General features: G+C 39.4%; 1 protein-coding gene across 3 annotated transcripts in view; it reads right to left on the bottom strand.

Moving 5' to 3' along the window:
* LOC127687664 (protein FRA10AC1 homolog) overlaps positions 1 to 22,004 on the bottom strand; it is a 34,187-nt gene extending 12,183 nt beyond the window's left edge. For 2 of the 3 annotated variants that reach the window (XM_052186492.1, XM_052186510.1), the window contains exons 1-11: positions 21,799 to 22,004; positions 19,627 to 19,703; positions 17,839 to 17,934; positions 17,643 to 17,688; positions 14,680 to 14,756; positions 13,447 to 13,530; positions 12,272 to 12,356; positions 9,996 to 10,041; positions 6,046 to 6,159; positions 2,649 to 2,691; positions 408 to 526 (exon numbers count right to left, since the gene is read on the bottom strand). In XM_052186492.1, coding sequence (XP_052042452.1) covers positions 408 to 526; positions 2,649 to 2,691; positions 6,046 to 6,159; positions 9,996 to 10,041; positions 12,272 to 12,356; positions 13,447 to 13,530; positions 14,680 to 14,756; positions 17,643 to 17,688; positions 17,839 to 17,934; positions 19,627 to 19,703 — 787 coding nt within the window. In that variant the 5' untranslated portion in view covers positions 21,799 to 22,004. Of the gene's footprint in view, positions 1 to 407; positions 527 to 2,648; positions 2,692 to 6,045; positions 6,160 to 9,995; positions 10,042 to 12,271; positions 12,357 to 13,446; positions 13,531 to 14,679; positions 14,757 to 17,642; positions 17,689 to 17,838; positions 17,935 to 19,626; positions 19,734 to 21,798 lie in introns of all 3 variants that reach the window. The other variant, XM_052186500.1, reaches the window with a different exon arrangement.
* Between the last annotated feature and the right edge of the window lie 254 nt (positions 22,005 to 22,258).

Below are 22,258 nucleotides of genomic sequence, written 5' to 3'. Positions count from 1 at the left end.
GATTGAATGGCAGACTGTAAAACTGCTTTACAGTCCTAGTTCTCAAAGAGCCTTCAAGTTTTCATCTGACTCTTGAAGACTAACTATGCAGGCAGGTGCTACCCCAGCATACACAGAGAAGGTAGGCTCAGGAGAATCAGTGTCTTGTCCTAGTAACAAGGCTTGAATACAGCCAGGAATTGAACAATTTGCAGTATTATATAATACTATAGTATATGCCCGAAAGGAACCAAAACCAATTCTGTTCTTAAAACGGCTAAAAGCGACTAAATTCACATCTGAATTCTTGACCACTTTCCTTTCAGTTGTTTTTAAACAGCCCTGAAGGCACCCCCAGATGGACTCTGGTTAGTGCTGCAGCCAACTGTATGCCATCCTCGGAGTGAGGAGCTCTTGATCCTTCTCACCTTCATCCTTGCCCTTGGGAGCGCCCTCTGAAGATGACGACTTGGATTTCCTACGAGGCGACTTGTCACACTCAGTCTTGGTTTTTGACTTTCTTTTTGTTGACTTGATTTCTTTTCTCCTTTATGTTAAATGACATAATATTGAAGTTAACTTTTTCAACAAATTTTATAAAAAATAATATCTGAATTAAAGAAAATAGTTATAATTTACTTATAATTTATATAATAAGGAACCTTGAAAGAATATGTAGTTTTTTTCATTTTTTATTTTTTTGAGATATAGTATCTCCATGTAACCTTAGATGTACTGAAAGTCTCTCTGTAGACCAGGCTGGCCTCATCACAGAGACCCACCTGTGTCTGTTTCCAGAGTGCTGGGAGTAAAGGTATGTGCCACCACTGCCAGGCTAGAGTATGTAAATATTTTAGGTCAATATATAAATTAAGATAATTCTGTAAGATGATAAAGCCTAAACAGACACAAAGAACTATTTGGTAAATTCTCTACACAAACAGTGCACTGTTTATATCCACCCCTTTCCTAGCACTTAGCTCATATCCACTGAGCACTGAGAAGCAAGTGCTGCGACGATCTAATCCACGTGAGAGGATGCTCTCCTCTCAGAGTAAAGACTACAGTACACACATCCAGGGATGGAGATGGAAAGTGCTCACTCTCAACTCAGATGTCCACGTTAGACTACTTCTAATTTACCTTCTTATTGCTCTTTACCTCCTCTAGGCCAGATTTACAACAGTACATCTGTTGGTCAGTACAACAGGTGAAAAACAATTTTAATTGCTTAAGAAAAGAAATATGGGAAAACAGCTCTCAAATATTTGCTCAACAGACTTCTGGTTAAGATACCCACACTGATGCTATCATGCTGGCATAGTAGTTAATCATATTTGTTCTTTTATCAAAGTCATTTCAGTTTTGAAATGACACTTAAGAGGGAAAGTCACAAAATACCTTCAGTCTCAGCATCACTGGCAGAAAGAGGAAATTAAGGTTTGGGCTGGCCATCCCAGCAACATAAAAACTCCTGCTGGTTTTAAAAATGTATTGTTTATTTGTAGTAGCTAAAACACAATATAGACATGCTTTCACTAAAACTTAACAACCCAGATGCTGACATATACCTATAACCCTAGCACTCAGGAGGCTGAAACAAGAGAATCACAAATTTGAGACTAGCCTCAGAAACATTATGAATTAAAGGTAGTCTTCCTCAAAAATGAAACAAAATAACAAAACAAAAAACAAGCAAATAATAAAATAAAACCAAGGCCAATGATCTCACACAAAGACATGGTGCAGGCCAGTAGTTCTTCTAACTCAACATAGCAGACACATTCCAGATGGCTTAGCAGGAGCCTGACTTTACCAATGCCACTTTTGCCATTGAGAAACTCTAGCTAAAAGTCTATTTAACCCAGCACTACGGAGGCAGAGTCAGGCAGATCTCTGTGAGATAGAGGCCAGCCTTGCCTACAAAGGGAGTTCCAGGACAGTCAGGGCTACACAGAGAAATGCTGACTTGAAAAACAAAACAACAAAAGTCTGTTTAAAAGTCACAAGAAGGACCGGAGAAATGGTTCCATAGATAAGAGAGTCTGCAATGAACACATGAGGAATTGACTCTGAATCCCAAGAATCCACATAAATATCAGGTATGACCATGTTCACCAATAATCTTGGTGCTTAGAGGCAGGAAGGTGGAGACCAGAGAGACAGGAACATTGCTGTAGCTTACCAGTCAGACTAGTCAAAACCGGCAAGGTCTGGGTTTAACCAGAGACCTTGTCTTAAATGAATAATGGCAAAGTCAGAGAGCACAGCACTCAGAGTCCTCCTTTAGCTTCCCCAAAAAATGTGGGCACACAGCCACGCAGGCACACAGCCACGCAGGCACTCGGGCACGCAGGTACACAGGCATGCACGCATGCTCCATTTTATGCAGTCAGCTTTATCACATCATTTCGAGGACTATTACAGTGTCTGGCCATTGGCTTCAAATTAACAACAGGCATCTGCTGCCCCACATAGACCTTCACATATAAACTTGTTTGGCTTGTTCAGGACAGAGTGAATTTACAATTCCACAGATCATACAATGATGCTCTATTTTCTAAATAAATCCACTTTCCAAATTGAGCTTTAGATACTCAGTATGATAAAATGAGTATGGCCTAGGTTACTAAACATTAAGAATGATATATCAAAAGAAAAAAAATTACCTGTGATGAAAATTTAATTTAAAGGAACAATCTTGGCATAGTCCTAAAAGAGAAAAAATATACCACTGAGTTTCTGAATCCATGTAATTATACTGCTACTCTATTTAAATTATAATTTGCCATGTTATTTGTATCCCTTACTATACACAGGAAATAATATAAAAAATAATCTGTAGAGAGCCTTATCGAGGTGCCATGCCACTTGGCAGGAACTTGACATTGACCAATGTGAACTTCCTCTCCCAGTCTTTGAGTGGGAACTCCTGTGTTAGCCATAATCCCCTCCACCTAGGGTAGAGTGCTCAAACCAAGGTGAAGCCTATTCTTCAAGGACCTGCAGTTTCCTGAGAATCTCTAGAACCAGTTCTGCTGAGAAGCTTCCAGCCTTTGGGGGCTGGGGTTTCCACTGCCTAGATATTGGGAGTTCTCCATTAAACTTTGAGACCTTGAACAGCAATGTTGTCTTGCTCTTCATCTCTTTTTGTTGCCTTTGCATGCATTCCCAGCTTCCCTTCCAGGTTACCCGTATTATATCTCAAAATTATATTACAGTGTTTAAGGATTGAAAATATTTTAACAATGCTTTGTTTTAAATTTTTCATACAATATATCTCATTATATTCTTTCCCTTTCCTAAGTTCCTCCAAGATCCCACCACCCTATCCACCCCACTTCATATTTTCTCTCTCTTTGAAAAAAAGGTATCACTCCATTAAAGCAAACCTATGTTTCCCTTTCCCAGCAGCTATCAATCACAGACTGCTTCCTGGTTAGGGGGAGGACTCTGTACCCACTTCCCTGTGTCAGTACCAGGACTCTATCTGGTTTGAACTTGTGATGGTTGTATGTATGCTGTCTTTGTGAGTTCATATGTGTGTCAGCCCTGTTATATCTGAAAATGCTGTTTTAAAGGTACTTTAGAATGTTTTTATCCATTGTGTTTCATAGGCAAAATTAGTATCTGATATCAAAGATCTCTCTTCATATAACAACATGATGTACTAATATAATAATGATAATGATTATTATTATTTGGGTATAGCCATCTTCTCTGAAGTGTTCAAAACTTTCAAGTAAACGGAAAGAGAATTTTCAAATACTTCCACTATAAATACTTCTTTCCCTAGTCTCATTCCATACTGCCTGACTTTTCCAGATAGGTGCTTCTAGGAGGAACTCACAGAAACCAGTCTGTACTATCAGGAGTAGACTGAAAACTGAAGATTTGTTACAGAGCTAGATGGCCATAAAGCTGATGGCCATAAAAGGAAGGAAGGAAGCAACTGAAACATGAAAACTAATTTTAAAAAAGAACAGTGTAACACGATAACCATGGTTACAGGGAGCTGCTGTCTGCTGGTGAGTTCCAGGTTTAGCAAGGGACCTGGTCTAAGTGAACAGCACTGAGAAACAGTACTCAAAGTAACATTTATCTCTAATCTTTTTTTCTTTTTAAAAGTTTATGTATGAGTGTTGTGTCTACACACATGCCTGGACCATGTGCATATAGGCTCACCGTGGAGGCCAGAAGAGGGCACTGGATGCCCTGGAACTGCAGTTACAGGTGGTTGTGAATCATCACAAGGCTACGGAAATCAAACCTGGGTCATCTGGAAGAGCAGTCAATGCTCCTGACCTCTAAGCCATCTCCAGTCCCTCTAAACTACTTCCTAATTACATTTTATTTATTTTGTGGCAAGGGTATGTGCATGCACCACAGTGAGTGTGGTGAGTATATGGAGGTCTGAGGACAGTTTACAGTCTATTGTCTCATTACGCCTTGTGGGCTCCAGAGAATAATTCAAGTTGTCAAGCTTGGTAGCAGGCGCCTCACCCACTGAGCCGTATCACTGGCCCATCTATACTTTTAAACACTACTGACTAGTGCCTCTGCTGTTAGTTGCCCATCAGAACCAGAAGAGAAGGTTCTACTGAAGATACCATATGCCTTGCTTGTATGAGAAACCAAGCTGACTCGGAGCTGGAATCTTCCTCTCGAGAGGCTAGCTTCCATAGTGTCAAAAAGGACTGTGCTCTGGGAGAGTTGTCATCAAAGGTGTTACTCAGCTATGAATCCTTCATGTTACATAACCCATCTCCCTGACCAGATGTGCCCGCCCACTGGTGTCATAATGGCACGACTGTTGTGGGGTAACCACCTGATTTTGGATGGTATTTAAGGCTTACTCTACAGGAGGAAATCCACATGAAGTACTGGAATTTACTTACTCTAAATTTGGTCACAGGCTTGTGGCTGCTCCTAGGAGGGAAGTTATTTGCTATTGCTTTCCTAAATAGTCTGGTGTGCTTGTCAAATTGTCTAATTACCCAGAATGGTGCTAGGCTCAACCTTTTTGCAGTGAGAGACAATTATGAATGTAGTTATGAGTGCAGAGAATCATAACTGGTCAAAGCACTGAGAAAAACTGGCACAGCTCTAAATAGGGCACCTATATTAGAATCTCCAAGACCCAGGGAACACCTCCAATGAGAAAGCAGAAGAAAAAAAGAAAAAAGAAGACCCAGAGGTTACATGGTGGGTCGTGTAGCTCTGTCCTCTGAGCATGATATAACTGCTACACCCATGAACTCTCAGCAGCTGTGATTACTTGCATAAAACTTTCAGAGTATTAAATTCATGAACATTCCATCATTGTAGAGTCGGGGAAGACTCATGAGGCTCTGTACTCCTGAAGATTTCTCCAGAGGTGTAGCAACTGGTAAGTAGGGTCCTGTAAATAACTCCTCACCATGTAAGTAACCCTAACTACACTTACTGGGTCATACACACACACACACACACACACACACACACACACACACACGAGCACTAATGAAGAAGTAAAAGGGGATCAGTGTGAGAGGGGACAAGAGAGAGTAAATGAGCATATGTATATATGTATATATACATATATATACGTATATGCATGAAAATGTCATAGTGAAACCCATTATTAAGTAAAGTTAATATATTTAGTTAAGTAAAAACTTTTTTAAAAGGATACTTTCCCAAAATTTTCACTCACTGTCAAAAAGAAAATTTATTTATTGTTGATACCACATTATAGCTATACAATGAGACGTAAGGTCTACACTGCCTTTTCTAATACTGTTATTTAGACTCCTAATCTAGTGCCATCCTCAAGCTTGTGACGGCTTGACTCTATAAGTTACCAGCTAAAATTTGACATTAGAATTGTCTTATCAAAGTGCTTCCATAATGCTAAAGACTTTAGGTTCAAATTTTATTTGAGGTTTGGGAAAACTACTGGGAAAAAGAAAACTTTCAGGAAAATACACCAAATCTTTTAAGATTAAATAGTACATACATTTTTCAATTTTAAATTTAAGGTAAACTTAAAAGCAATCAACTGTATCTCCACTGAACAGGCCTTACTTAATTTAACAAGTGCGTTTCTCTTTTCACCGTGCTCGGTGTAACCGAAGTTGACTTCCCAGCTCCTCAAGCCTTCCTTTTCATCACAACGTTTATTTCCACAAAAAAACTGGCCTGCAAAAGAAAAGGACTGTCACCTACAGTACATGATAGGATTCACCTACAAACCTATTATCTCTAAAATTTTCTTTTAAAAATTTTTAAATGAATATATTAAATTCTATACAAATTCAGCATGAAAAATACTGACCACAATAATTATAGCATGTATTCACAATAGTGTCTGTGCTTGGTGACTGTATATGGGATGGATCCCCAGGTGGGGCAGTCTCTGGATGGCCTTTCCTTCAGTCTATGCTCCACACTTTGTCTCCATCTTTCCTCCAATGGGTATTTTGTTCCCCCTTCTAAGAAGGACCAAAGTATCCATGCTTTGGGCTTCCTTCTTGAGCTCCATGTGGTCTGTGAGTTGTATGTTGGGTATTCCAAGCTTTTGGGCTATTATCCCCTTATCAGTGAGTGCGCACCATGTGTGGTCTTTGTGATTGGGTTACCTCACTCAGAATGATATTTTCTAGTTCTATCCATTTGCCTAAGAATTTTATGAATTCATTGTTTTGAATAGCTGAGTAGTATTCCATTGTGTAAATGTACCACATTTTCTGTGTCCATTCCTCTGTTAAGGGACATCTGGGTTCTTTCCAGCTTCTGTTTTTTCTGAGGAACTGCCAGACTGATTTCCAGAGTGGCTGTACCAGCTTGCAATCCCACCAGCAATGATATAGCTGTCTTCTGAGAGGCTCTGCCAGTGCCTGAGAAATACTGAGGTGGATGCCCACAGCCAACTACTGAACTGAGCACAGGATTCCCAATGGAGGAGCTAGAGAAAGGACCCAAGGAGCTGAAGGGGTTCGCAGCCCCATAGAAGAACAACAATAGCTGTGCGGTGGTGGTACACGCCTGTAATCCTAGCACTCTGGGAGGCAAAGGCAGGCAGATTTCTGAGTTCGAGGCCAGCCTGGTCTATAGAGTGAGCTCCAGGACAGCCAGGACTATACAGAGAAACCCTGTCTTCAAAAAACCAAAAATAAAAAAAAAAAGGAACAATATGAACCAACCAGTACCCACAGAGCTCACATGGAGTACACATGGAAGGACCCATGTGTCCAGCCGTATATGTAGCAGAGGATGGCCTTGTCAGACATCAATGAGAGGAGAGGCCATTGGTCCTGTGAAGGCTCGATGCCCCAGTGTAGGGGAATGCCAGGACAGGGGAAGCGGGAATGGGTGGGTCAGTGAGCAGAGGGAGGGGAGATGGGATAGGGGGTTTTCAGAAGGGAAACAAGGAAAGGAAATAACATTTGAAATGTAAATAAAGAAAATATCTAATAAAAAACAAAAAATAATTAGAGCATGCATGTATCAAAATGTGAAATCAAAGAGATGCTTTTTTTCTTCTTTTGCAATGGGAACTGAACCCAGGTCTTGTGCATGCAAAGTATTTGTTTTACCATAAAGCCACATCCCAGCCCTTTTAAAACAAACAAATGAACAAACAAACAAAAAAAACCCTATTATTATTTCTTGCTTGCTTGGTACATTGCCTAAGCTGGCCTAGAACTTGTTCTAAAGGTCAGAACTGAATTTGGAGACATCTCCAGGGTAGCTGGGACCATGAGACTGCCACCAGATCTAGCTAAAGAGCTGAACTCTTAAAACAAAAACTGTTAACACAATTCCTGTTGGTAAACTGTTTATTTAAGTAGAACTTTAGTGAGTCCGTATGAAAGAATCTTACACTTTAGAAAGTGAAAATATTAAGTGTACTAACAAAAACCCTAAAAGAGATAATTTCCCAAAATATGTGCTTTTAGACATGAATCCTTTCAGTATTTAACTAAATGTTAAAATTAATGTTTTCAAATATATTATTTACTTAAAATTCTAGCTAAAAACTTCTAACTTCTAAGGACAAATGATTTGGATGTGAAAGGACAACTTGAAACTCTGTTTTGGCAGAAAAAGAGAAAGTAAAAATGATTTATACAAAGAACAATTTCTACCACAATAATTTGCACCAAGAGTAGCAAATAGAAACCATGAATTCCTTTTCATAAAATGCAGAAGACTGTCACAATGAAATTCTGCACCAGCATCCAAAGGCTGATGTGTAACTCAGCCTTTTAAACAGGATCTATCACATGGACCCAGACTAACCTCAAACTTACCATGTAGCAGAGGATGACTTCAACTTAAAACACATTTTTGCATATATGTATGTATGTGTCTGTCTGTCTATCAGCTAGCTAGCCTGTGGGTATACATACATGGTATGCCATGAATTATGTAAGGAAGTCACAAAATGACAAGTCATCCCAAACAAAGAGCTATTAATTAAGCACGTTTAGCAGGTTTAGTAATGTCTGTTAAACAGCAACCACAACATTCTGTTTTGTTCTCTGTTCCCCACTAGTCCTATATTCATTTAAGAACTTAGAGAATGCCTGTTATTTTTGTAAAGGCAGTTTTATATACTCTCCTAAAAATTTCACTTGACAAAATTAATACAGATATTTTTATTATATTTTATTTCAGATCTCTCATAATTTAAGGAAAAGATACAAAATAAAACATGACCTTAAGAAAACTTCTGAATTGCCTTATTTTTAAAAAATATTTATTTAGCTAGATATTGGGAGAGTAGGGGGGCGGGGATGGTGAACTGGGGGTGGTGGTGGCAGTGGTGTCCACCTTTAATCACAACACTCAGGAGGCAGAGATAGGAGGATCTCAAGTTCTTGCCCAGGCTCATTCACAGAGCAAGTTCCAGAACAGTCAGGGCTACACGGAAAATCCCTGTCTTGAAAAACAAAACTCAAAAAGTGTATTTAATATTGTATGTGCATGGTGTGTTTGTGTTTGTGTGTGTGTGTGTGTGTGTGACCACCTCACTGACCCAAGAGCTGCTTTAAGTTCTTTCTCTTTCCTTCTCCTCTACAGTGCCCTCATCATTCACAGAAAACATCCCAGCCAATTACATATGTGCACGTCAGGCATGGTGCTGCAAAAGGTCAAAAGAGGGCTTCCCATCCCCGGAACTGGAGTTCTCTTGACCACCATGAATGTTTGATGTTTTGATATTAGACTAAATATCTGAGTTCAACCTAAAACTAATCTGTCACATATGATATTTAACTTCTACTTTCAAAATATTGATTGTTGCTGGAATATAGTACTATCAATATTTTATTATAATTGATAATCAAGTACTCCCTTGTTCCTTGTTATTAAATCTTTGTTATAACATTGTTCACATATCCTCAAATATTCTAAGGACCAAATTCTTTTTTTTTTTTGCATAAAACTTTTTAAAAGGTTTATTTTTATTGCTTTTTATTAATTTATTGATATATTTATTTACATTTCAAATGATTTCCCTTTTCTGGACCCCCATTCCCCGAAAGTCCCATCAGTCTCCTTCCCTCCCCCTGTTTTCCCACCCAACCCTTCCCACTTCCCTGTTCTGATTTTGCTCTATACTGCTTCACTGAGTCTTTCCAGAACCAGGGGCCACTCCTCCATTCTTCTTGTACCTCATTTGATGTGTGGATTATGTTTTGGGTATTCCAGTTTTCTAGGTTAATATCCACTTATTAGTGAGTGCATACCATGATTCACCTTTTGAGTCTGGGTTACCTCACTTAGTATGATGTTCTCTAGCTCCATCCATTTGCCTAAGAATTTCATGAATTCATTGTTTCCTAAGGACCAAATTCTAAAGAAGTCATGAAAGCATTAAATTCTGATCTTTGCTAATAATATATTTATCAGAAATACATTTTCCCAAACTTTATTTTTATAAAAAAAACACTCACCGGATGATTTCAATTATATATAACAAAAAAGAAAAAAACTGAGATCTATTAGAAAGTAAAAAATTTAAAAGTTACCTTTTCCTGAAATTACTTCTTTTTCTATTCGCCACCTAAATCCAAACTAGTAAACAAAAAAGTACATTTATATAAAATAAATGCAAATATGAAATTTAAATTAATATATGTACATATCTAAACACAAAGCCAAGGATGATGACATTTTCAGCTGAAAAATAATTATCAGTGTGATGGCTTTTTGTCTTTTTACAGGAACTTAAGGATATCTCCCAACAATTACCAACCTCTGCTAAAAATGACTTTTAAAATACCTAAAAGCTACAGGAGTTGAGCCAGGATAACATCTGCATTTATAGTCTATGCATAGTATACAGTACTAACAAGAACAGGGGACTGTGGTTATGGCCAAGGGTATTAATTACTTCAACATGTTAACCCTAGGGCTGGATGGCTCAGTGGTTAAGAGCACTGACTGCTCTTCCAGAGGTCCTGAGTTCAATTCTCAGCAACCACATGGTGGCTCACAACCATCTGTAATGGCATCTGATGCCCTCTTCTGGTGTTTCTGAAGACAGCTACAGTGTACTTACATATAATAAGTAAATAAATGAATAAATAAATAAATCTTGAGGAAAAACAAAAACAAACAAAACCATGTTAAAACCCTCAGACTCACTGTACTAAGAAAGAATTCAGAGGGCTGGAGAGATGGCTCAGAGTATAAGAGCCCTGGCTGCTACTGCAGACAACCAGGCTCAACTCCCAGCACCCATGTGGTGGCTCGTAACTACCTGCAACTCCAGCTCGGAGGAGCTGACATCTTCCTGCCTCCACAGGCACTGCATACATGTGGTACACAGATATACACGTAGGCAAAACAGACATATGCATCCAGGCTATTAATGCAGGGTGTGTGTGTGTGTGTGTGTGTGTGTGTGTGTGTGTGTGTTTGTGTGTTTGTGTGTGTGTGTGTGTGTGTGTGTGTGTGTGTGTGCTTACATGTGTGGTGGCCTGCCTTGCTACATGGGTGCTGAAATCCAAACTCTGGTGCTCAGGTCCCTATGACTTCTCAGTAGCACTCTTAACCACTGAGCCATCTTTCCAGTTCCCTGATTCTAGTAATATTTTTTACATGGAGACTTTAAACACTTCATGTATTAATTGTTCTCCTTAGCTAGACTACAACTTTTTTTTTTTTTGAGACAGTTTCTCCCTCAAAACTTACTATGCAGCCTAGACTGGCCCTGAATTCTCAATCCTGCCACTGCCTCTTGAGTGCTGGGACTACAGTTGTACACCATCACATCCATCTAGACTGCAGCTTTTTCTGAAGGACAGTCACTATAGAATGTCCAGTCCAATTTCAATAAATACTGGAGTGTATCATTAAAAAAAATCCATAGCTGAAAATCTACTTTGCTACATGACTCTAGAAAGGTATTTCAGACTTGGTTTACAATCTAGTAACTGCAAGCAACTCCAGGTTGTTGTGGTGATTCCAGACTAGTTACTATGGTAATCAGCTGGCACAGACAAGTGCTATTTACAACTAGTTTGGAAGGAACTGAGAAGTCTTTGGTCTACTACAAAGACAGAGATTTGTATCAGGAATATGCAAAGTAATTATTGTTACTATATGTACAGAACTAGAAAACAACTCACAAACTAAAGACACTAAAGAAATTTAAAAAAAGAAAGAAAGAAAGAAATCCTTAGACTTTCTTTTAAGATAGTTGTTTATAAATGGATTTTTTTTTCTTAGCAGAATACAAATATTTGCTCAGCCCCTTTGACATTTCCAACTGAGATTATCCATTCTTGGATTACCTTCTCTAGTTCCTATGGAAGTTTAGCTAGGAATAAAAATTGCTTTAATATTAACTAAAGATGTAATGTGGAAATAGGAATCTACCACTACTAATTAGCATTGACTGAAAGCTAATTTTACCAAAACAGAAATATTTATGTAGAAAAAGTACATCTGCCATTCCATAAATGGCAATCAATCAAAAACCTGCTGATGATCTATGAAATGAGACAGCATTCTGAATTGTTTAATTACTAGAGGCTCAAGATGAGCCCAGTGGAATCCAGCTGCCAATTGTGTAATTTTAGACTTTTATAGATGATCTCACAAACACAAAGCATCTGTCCTTCATAAATCCCATAGACCTTTTAAACCTCACAGAGGGTAAGCGGTCAAAATGATATTCCAAAGTGCAAGACAACAGATTCAAATCAGTGCCAGGAAAGAGTAATATGGGTCATGATAGCTATAAAAACTGATGCTGTAGTTAACAAGAGCTCCAGCTATAAATATTCATAGGGCATACCTTATTTTCTTTGTATCTACTGAGATCAGCTATGCAGTATTCCTTGAATAATTTATCATAGTATTTCTTTGCAAGTCTCTTCTCCCTAAATCCATAAAAAGTATGTATTATATATTCAGAAATCCAACCACAGTTTGTTACTTGGAAGAAATATCAAATAGGTGATACATATATGATATAAACATTAATGCTAAAAGAAGCATGACATAGACAGATGTGATGACTGTTTATAGGTAACTGTTAATGGTGGCTCTCAGAGAATGAGATGAGAATTACTCTCCATTTATTACCCTCAGTGATGTCTGACTTTGAAAACCACTTTCATGTATTTTGTTTTCCCAAATTATTCAAAGCATTTTATTTATTTGTTGTTGTCGTTGTTTTAGATTTGGTTTTTTCGAGACAGGGTTTCTCTGTATAGCCCTGGCTGTCCTGGAAATCACTCTGTAGACCAGGCTGGAGTTGAACTTAGAAATCCGCCTGCTTCTGCCTTAGGATTACAGGCGTGCACCACCACCACCCAGCATTCAAAGCATTTTATAAGGAACATGCAACAGCTCATTATAAGACAACAAACAGTAGCATAATTATTTTTGAAGACTAGGCCAGACAATTACAAGTTAATTAAATTACCAAAGATCACCCAAGGAAGGAAACCAGAATCAAGAGTCCTAAATGTAGGTTTCTATCCTTCAGACTGTCTATGAAAGAGCTGAATACCTTGATAAATGATGATTAAGACAATACATGTTGGGGCTAGGGAGCTGGCTCAGGAGTTAAGAGCATGTGTGGTTTTTCAGAAAGACCTTAGTTCAGATCCTAGCACCCATGCTCGGTGGCTCACAACCTCCTATAATTCCAGATCTTTATAATCTGATGCTCTCCTCTGGCCTCTAAGGGTTCCCACACACACACACACATACACACACAAGAAAAAACAGAATAAGAAAGACAAGATTATAATACTTGTTCCATTAGATGCTAATGGCTAAAATTACCAATCCATCAGACTGGCAAGACAGTCTAGTCAGTAAAGGCTCCTTGCCACCAATCCTGATGGCCTGAGTTTGAGCCCTGCGAAGCACATGGTGAGAGAACAGAACCACTCCTCCAAGTTGTCTCTGCCCTCCACACAGATACACACACAAAATAAATAAACAATGGAGTAAAATTACCAAGTCATATCTGCTTCATCCTCCTCATTCCATAGGAATCTATGATTTTCTCGTATGACATCCAGATCTGTCTTATCATTCTCCCTAGAAAATAAAAATTTTAATTTAGTATAAAAACAAAATTAGTCAGATTTAGTCTAAATAGTGCTGAAATTTTTTGAAAACTTGAATAAAAATATAAATAAAAGTACACTTTAATTTGGAAATTTTTATATAAAACAAATATTTCAATATTTTCAGAAGCTACTTAAGAAAAAATGCAAGAAAGTAATGAGTTCCACAGAGAAGCAAATCCATTCAACTCTACAGTGGGTTAATTAGACAGGTGGTGCTTTGTGGCCAAAGCAAGGACACAAAAGCTCAATAGACTGTGAGTAAGAAAATGTGAATGAAAACAAGTTTCAGAAGAGATCTAGTAATGAGCTCTCAATAATGTGCAATGTTCTATCGTTTTACCAGTTCCCTGGAAGACGGATAAAGGAGGAAGAAAAATAAAGACTTGGAAGTAAACATGTGAGTAGTATGGGCATAGTCACAGGGAAGATAAAAATGAGACAAAGAACAAAAAATAACAAAGAACAGTCCTTTTGTTAGGGCCCTCCCTACTCAGTAAGTCAGAGGGGAGTCCATGCAAGACCAACAGCCTCAATACAGGAAGAATTTTCATGTGTGGGAAGTTCCAAGTGAAGTTTCCTGCTTGCCTTATTTTTTTTTTAAACAATGTTTTTGCCTTTTTGAAATTATAAATGTTATTACATCATTTCTACCCTATTTTTCTTCCTCCAACCCCTCAGATACCCTCTCCATCACTCTCAATTCATGGACACATTTTCAACTGTACCATGAAAGCTTGCCCTTAGGATGAAGGCTTTCAGATCAGAGTCATCTTGGGTCTTCTGAATCTCGCGTCTAAGTGTCTGGTGTCCTCAGCAGTAGGACTTATCCTCAGCCTCTAGGGAGCAACCAAGGGCAACAGCGACAGCCTATATGTGGGGAGTCTTTTGAACATCACCTTATTTTTGCAAAAGTAATCCTGGACACCACAGTCTAAATGTGTCATTGTTTCAAAGGTCTTATCAACAAGACACAAGAGCATTTCTCACATGTGCTATTATTCCCAGCGTTATACCTGGTTCAATCACTAGGATGCTCCCTGACGAGACAGTTACAATAGAGGGCCTAGAAATCATCTGTTCTTGCCCTACCGTCCTATGTAAACTTCATGATACTTACCCCAACCGCTTAAAGTCCTCTCTCTTGCCGCCATAGTACAAAATATAGTCATTTACAAACTTTGTGTGCCTTTGATACTGAAATGCAAAACATTAAGGATTTTTGTAACTGTTCAGAAGTTGCTCCATTGTAATAGATTACTAAATAAAAAGAAAGCGCTGCATGAGTCTATCTAGCATTTTTAAATGCGTAAATCATGAAGGACAACTACACAACAGACTTTCACTTTCTGTTGAAAACATTCCAAGCATGTATTACTTGTAATGTTTGGAATCTTTTTCCTGCATACATTATTCTTGTGATAAAAATGTATAACCACCAGGGGAAAGAGGGAGCGTTCTATTCTGCTTCTAGATATACACAGCTTTATTCTCTCATTCAGTCTAATAATCATAATATTACAAATAAATCATGGCTTCTAAATTAAAGCTAAAAAATTAGAATTTATCTTCCATTGTTATATGATGTAATAATTAATGATAAAGTATATAAAAATAGTATATGTCTATAAAATTAAATCCTATGAACATTAAGGTTTCAAAAACAAAACCCAAACATAAGAAGTCAGCGAGGAGGTGTGGTGGCTCACACCTAGCACACCAGCACTCAAGAGGCAGAGGCATGGCACGGGAGCAGCGAGACTTCCTGGCCAGCCTGGGCCTCAGGGTAAAACATATGTCTCAAAAAGAAAAGAAGTAAAATAAATAAATCACAGCAAATTTTTTTTCTTTTTAACATTCAGAGAATTCACACAACTATGTATTTTTCATGCAAAATAACAAGATATATGAATATTTAATATTTTAAAACGTGGGCGGCATTCTCTATCCTCAAGGGCGTGCAAACTCAGCTGTCTACCTCAGTGACTACATCCTTACAGACAGAATAACTTCACTGATCACAGTGTACTCTGATAGAATACTTAAGTAGGATATCAAATTGAGGCGGGAGGCGGCCCAAACACCTCAAGGTCTGGGTTCAAACTCCCTAACTACCACTAAATGGGCATGCTATTAGAACGGTTCATATTTTCTGTAAGGAGTGAGATGACATACTTTACAGGCTCTGTAGTCTAGTGGTTTCTGCTGTCACTGCACAGCTCTACTAGTGCAACCTGGGGCAGTCATAGACAACAGGCAGGGCTGAGGTTAACACAACTCCTCAAGCTTGGCTTCCAGGAGACTGAGTAGACAGAAGCCTATTCCTTCTCTCTACTCCTTAAACTAACAAGCCCAACTTTGGGCATTATATATAAAAACAAATACAAGCCTGTGAAGATGGTGATCAAAAGGCACACCAAGGACTACCCTTGAATTGAACTACATTCTTTCCCCAGGCTTTTTTCCCCCCTCATCTACCCCAGACGTGACAGTGAGGCTAGCAATAGACACAAAGACTGAAACAATTAAAACAGCCTGCTCTCCCTTACCAAGAAGCCAAGAGTAACTCTAGGAAGACTACTGTGGTGGACTGAATAGGTGTGGCCTCCGTATATTCACGTGTTTGAATGCCTGATCATAGGAGTGGCACCATTAGGAGGTGTGCCTTGCTGGAGGAGACGTGGCCTTGTTGGACAAGATGTGTCACTATGTAGGTGGGCTTTGAAGTTCTATGCTCAAGCTGGGCCCAGTCTGGAAGATATGCTCCTCCTGGCTGCTTGTGGGAGGTCAATCCCCTTCTGCTGCCTGTGGATCAAGATGTAGAACCCTCAGCTCCTCCAGCACCATGTCTGCCTGCACGCTGCCATGCATCCTACCATGATTATGGACTGAACCTCTGGAACTGTAAGCCAGACCCAATTAAATGTTCTCCTTTATAAGAGCTGCCTTGGTCATGGTGTCCCTTCACTATGAAACCTTAACTAAGACAGCCACTAACTTTCTGGTTTTTGGATTCTGTTTGGTTGGGTTTTGGTGTTTTTTGAGATAGGGTCACACTCTATAGCCTCGGCTGGCTTGGAGTTCACTATGTAGACCATGTTGGCCTCAAGAGATCTGCTAGCTTGTGCCTTCTGAATGCTGGGATTGAAGGTGTGAACCACCACACCTAGAAAAATCACTAACTTTAAACATAGTGACTTCTCCACTGTGGCCAAACATACCCCTCACCCCAAAAACCTGGGGGTCCTCTACCATCCATGCTAGAAAATAAGCACCTATATTTTTATTCTCACTAGGTGCATTAACACCCTCAATGAAAGTGTCAGAGAAGGGAGAATATATGTATAGATGTTTATGGGAGATAAGACCATTAAGCTAAGCTAAGCTTCCAATGGGTTAGGAGGTAAGAGAGACAAAAAAAAAAATCTAGAACACAGTAACTTAAAAGAAAGGAATGAAATAAAAATTCGCCAGATGACTCTAGTGCGGTGCTTCCTCTCTCCAGTCCTGACCTGGTAGCGAACACTCAGGTCTTGCCTGGCCTCTCCTGTTCTCTAACATCCTGCAGTAGTGTGATATCAGGGCAGCAGTGCATAACAGTCTGACTTACAGCTTAAGTCTCCAATCATACCCAAGGAACAGAGCAGCAGGCACAGAGATGGTACTCGGACGGACTTAATTTTAAAACAAAAGTTTTACAGAAAATTTAAAATAGCCAAGAGACAGGTAGGAAGGAAATGAATTAAAATGATACTAAAGAGGACAAGACTAGAAGAGAGAAATGCTAGAAGCCTAACAAGAACATGCTGGAACAATTGTAAGTTCCTGGGCTTTTTAAGTCTATCAATAGACCACAATTCGTATTTATTCCTTTATTTTTACCTCTAATTCTTCCTATATACTAGCAAAAGAGAATTACACCTAAAAATATAAATGGTAAATTCCTATATTAATAATTACTAACTTATAAAAATAAAGCTAGTCTACTAAACTTGACAAGATTTTGATTTTTAAAAGTTAGAAAACATGGCTGACAAGCAAAATATTAGTTATTAAAAAAAAAAAGGACTACAAAAAGGATACAGCATCCATAGCTATGAGATGAAACCTTCTATTCCTTGCTTCTTCCCTGTTTAAAAGAGAAAAGTTTAAGTAAATTCAAGTGGCCATATTTATTAACATAATCAAATCCCCAGGTTCTGAGATGATGGAACAGCTTAACCCAAGACCATCACCACACAAAGACACCACACCAAGACACCACACCAAGACACCACACCTGTCCAGCAGGTCCGCAGCAACTTGCTTATGGGCCACCTGTCCATGCCTTTCTTTCTGAAATGGTTTTGTAAGCAGCAACTCATCCTCGACTGTCCTAGTGTAGTAAAAAGAAAAAGTGTTAAAAGTTAATTTTTCTTGAAGGATGCTGTCTAACTCTTCCCATGTCTGTGACTGCCTGGCAGGAGTTCTACCAGGACTCCATCTCAGCTGTCTCAGGAAGGCGGAGCCTTGCTGGAGGAAGTGAAACACTGCACATGGACTACATTTTATAACCCGGCCTCACTTTATATCTGTTTTTGGCTTCCTGACTGTAGACATAATGTGTCCAGCTAAGTCATGCTCCTGCCTCCTGGACCACGGTACCCAACTAAATCTGCTCAAATTCTTTTCGTTAACCATTTCTTTTGAGGGAGGATCCTTACTAGCCCAGGGTGGTCCAGAAATCACTATGTAACCAAGGATAAACCTGAATTCCTGAGGGTCCTTAATCTTCCTCTAAAGGGCATGTGCCACTTTTCTTTGTTTTACATAGCACTGGGAACTGAAACTGGGGCTTCATACATCCTAGACCAGCACTCTAACTTAGTTATATCTCCAGGCCAGAAAGTAATGTTTCTTAATGAAAATCTAAGATAACAAAACAAAACAAACAAAAAGACAGGGCTGGAGAGAAGGCTCAGCAGTTAAAGGAACTGAATGTTCTTCCAGAGGTCCTGAGTTTAATTCCTAGCAATCACATATTACAACAATATGTAATAGGATCCAATGCCCTCTTCTGGTATGTCTGAAGACAGCTACAGTGTACTCATATAAATAGGTAAATCTTTAAAAGAAAGAAAGAAAGAAAGAAAGAAAGAAAGAAAGAAAGAAAGAAAGAAAGAAAGAAAGAAAGAAAGAAATCTTTAAAACACACATTATTATAATATTTTATAATTACTAGTATTCTTTTGTTATTGATAAAGACTGATGATCTTATAAAATGTTCAGTCCTAGTTAGTAATAACACATCAGTCTCACTATGGAATAATAAACCAATTTCTCTAAGTTCTGCTAATATGAATCAAGCACTCCTATGTTACTACATAACAGCACTGAAAGCTAAGAACAATGACCCTAAACACAGAAATTTGGTAAAGATGTAGCCTCCAGCTGGACACAGCAGTTCATACCTGAAATCCCAGCACTTTCAAAGCTAAACCAAGAAGACTGTGTCTTAGGACAGCCTGGGCTATATAGGGAATTCCAGGCCAGCCTGAAATACATAATAAAACTGTCTCAGGAAACAAAAATGACAACAAAGAGCGTGTTCTCCTTGTGAGGCCCAGGCTCCTTATGCTAGAGGGTCTTGGTCCTCCCAATTCTGACCTGCTCACTCAAGTAAACGTTACAACTGTTCTGAATCACAATTCATCCTCCACACGTACCTCACTGGGAAGACAAGCACTAGCAACTAAGACTCTTTTAAGCTGTGACATTTGCAGGCACATAGACTTAACAAATGAAAATAAACAAATGAACAAAAACCCAAAACAAACAAAAAGAACCATGCAATAGAGAAATATCTCCTTTTCCCCCTATCCCTTTCAATATTCCTTCACAATAAAATTTCATTTTTCCTACAACTACCTCCAAATTGAAATCCATTTATTACAGTGTAATGAATAAAACTTTACTTGCTACAGCAGTTGTTTCCATATGCCAGTCAGTCCAAAGTCTTTTCATATTATTTATTTACACTTCATGTCCTTCTAGAAACAATGTGAACTATGGATCAATAAAGACTTACTTCTTCCTCTTCTTGCTGGGTCCTCCACCTTGTTCATCATCACTAAAATCAGAGTCATAGCCTCCATGCCCATGCATCTGCAAACGAGTGTGAAGTCACCTGAGCTGCTAAATACTCAGGAAACACAAGAGTGAAGATTATGTGATCTTAAACAGCCACAAGCTTTACGAGTCATGGTTGGCAGATCACTGTCCAGGGGCTACGCAGCCACCTAACTTTCACTCCCTTTTAAATAAGCAGACAGATACTTCAGAAATGCACAAGTGTTTTCCACCTTCCATTGCTATTAAGGGAACAAGGACATTAGTCAGTGGCCTTCCAGTGAAACCTATGCCTGGACGCTGCAAAGTGACTCCAGGCAAGGAGCAGCAATGCATCACTTTCATTTCTGTTTCGTACACCACACCCCCAGAGATGGTTCAGCCATTGACAGACCACTGGGGGGAAATATAAATTATTGCCTAGTACTTCAACTATATCTTTTACATGTGTAGCTATGCCTAACTGTGCAAATAGCATTATACTTATCTACAGTAATAATTTCGATGACATGCTATACAGGTTCAGAGTCTAGAAAGATACTAGTTTGGTGGCTGTCTTTAGTACAGTTTGGTGTAGTATAGTTTGGTTTGGTGTCAGCATACTCTGTGATGTTTGAACAATGAAGAAGTTGCAACATGTATTTAAGTGTCTCTCTTATTAAGCAATAAATGGCTACATTGTTACTTTATCATAGATACAGTGATAAACACTTTATAAACCATGCTTATGATTTTTTCAAGTTAAAAATAAGTACCTACGTTTTAGGAATAAAACTGTAGTTAAACTAATCTGCTTGATTCTTAAGGCCCCAGTTTCAACAATCTCTTGAGAATATTAGGCACAACTTGCCAAAATTAGTGTTTGTATACAGTGCATTATCAACAGATTAATTTTTTCCCTTAATTTTTAAGCAGGAGATTTTGTCTGAGGTCTCCTTAAAATATGTTTCCTTACTCCTAGGCTTACTCCGTTTTGTTATTTTCAGACAGTTTTGGAGTTGCTGAAAAGCTTCAGCTGACACTCAGCTGTGTCTGAAAAGGCATTTGATTACAGCATTACACAGAGTATAGATGATTTCACTGTTGTATGTCATCAATATTCAACTCCTGCAGCTGAAAGGAACCAGTCCAGGTCAAGTGAGACTATTTTTCAGCGTTGGCATTTGTGTCAGCAAGTGCACAGAATTTGTAACACACATTAACAGGGGTAAAGGTGGGCTGCAGTCTCTACAGCTGAGAGGAACCAGTCCAGGTAAAGAGACATTAACTTTAACTTGAGCATTTGTGTTGACAAGCACAGCTAGGACAGCCAGCGTTTCCATTCTTGACTACCTTCCTTATGTCGTTCCATCTGTTAAATAAGGTAGCTATGTCAAATCATTAAGTTCTGTGAGTCTCTGTAACTCCATTTTCAAACTTGGGTGTGTGAGTATATATCTTTCTTCCCTATCCCACCAAATGCTGAAGAGAAAATGACAGCCAAGCTTGTAGACACAGGTTCGCAGGCCCCAGTTCCCACCTTCCCTGACTGACATCTATCATTGCCCTTATACACCTAGCCTTCACACCTTTTAGCACATCTTATCATGGCTGTTCAAATTATACTACCCCCTAATCCTATATCCTCACGTGCTTCATATTTTGGTGGTGAAAAACCGCAGCGTGGGGGCCTGGGGCTTTGAAGAATCTAAGGTCTGGCTGGCACAGATGCTTTTTCCGGCTTCCCCACTTATGTAAAGGTTAACATAAAGGTTATGTAAAGAAGTCCGGACCTCGCAGGAGTAAGACATCAATCTTACAGAGTTTGGGAACGGTATCTGGTACAATAAAACCCGTAAATACGAACTTATAGATCATCTTGACCCCTCATCCCCAACAACACTTCCCTGCTCGACTCCCCATTCCTTTTTCCTCTGGATATCCCTTGAGCTATATCTTAACTCAGTAGCTTCATTAAAAAGCTCTCACTCAAATCATGCTATCTACGGACTGGAGTTAAGAAAATCTCGAGACTGGGGCATCTGCTGCCTCCCGAATCTGTCAAAAATAAAAAATTAGAATCAACCACTAAGAGGAACCCGTTTCAAAGTCCTCTCTGACACCAAACACGCCCACGGCCCTCCTTACACACCCCTTCCCTTCCGCTCCTCTCTGTCTGGCAAGTTCGCCCCAAGAGTCCTGACAGCTGCAGCGACGACCCACGGCCTCAGCGAGCCGCTGCAGGTCCGCGCCGGTCCTCCAGAGCCACGCAGCACCGCCGCCCGCGCCACAGCCACCGCCCGCTGCGCGCCTGTCCCTACGGGTACCGACTGGGAACCGCTTCCGGGCCGGCTCAGAGGCGTGTCACATCTATAAGACACCGTTCTCCAGCTGACCGTGTGCTGCAGCCAGAATGGCTCGGGGTAAACAAAGACGGCGAAAGAAAAGGCCCGGAAGAGGAAGCAGCGGCTCCCCGCTTTGGTCCCTCATTTTTCCTTTGGGCCATCTACTTTTTCCTCTAGGGAATCCAACATGTAGTACAATGTGGCAATGCCCAGCCCACGTCCTTCATTGGAAAATGTATCTTGCTCTAGAGGAAAACCCTGCCTGTC

This window comes from Apodemus sylvaticus, chromosome 1, assembly GCF_947179515.1.
Source record: "Apodemus sylvaticus chromosome 1, mApoSyl1.1, whole genome shotgun sequence".
Taxonomy (NCBI): Eukaryota; Metazoa; Chordata; class Mammalia; order Rodentia; family Muridae; genus Apodemus; species Apodemus sylvaticus.
Note: the sequence above shows the minus strand (reverse complement) of the source record. Positions and strands in the feature narration are given on the sequence as shown.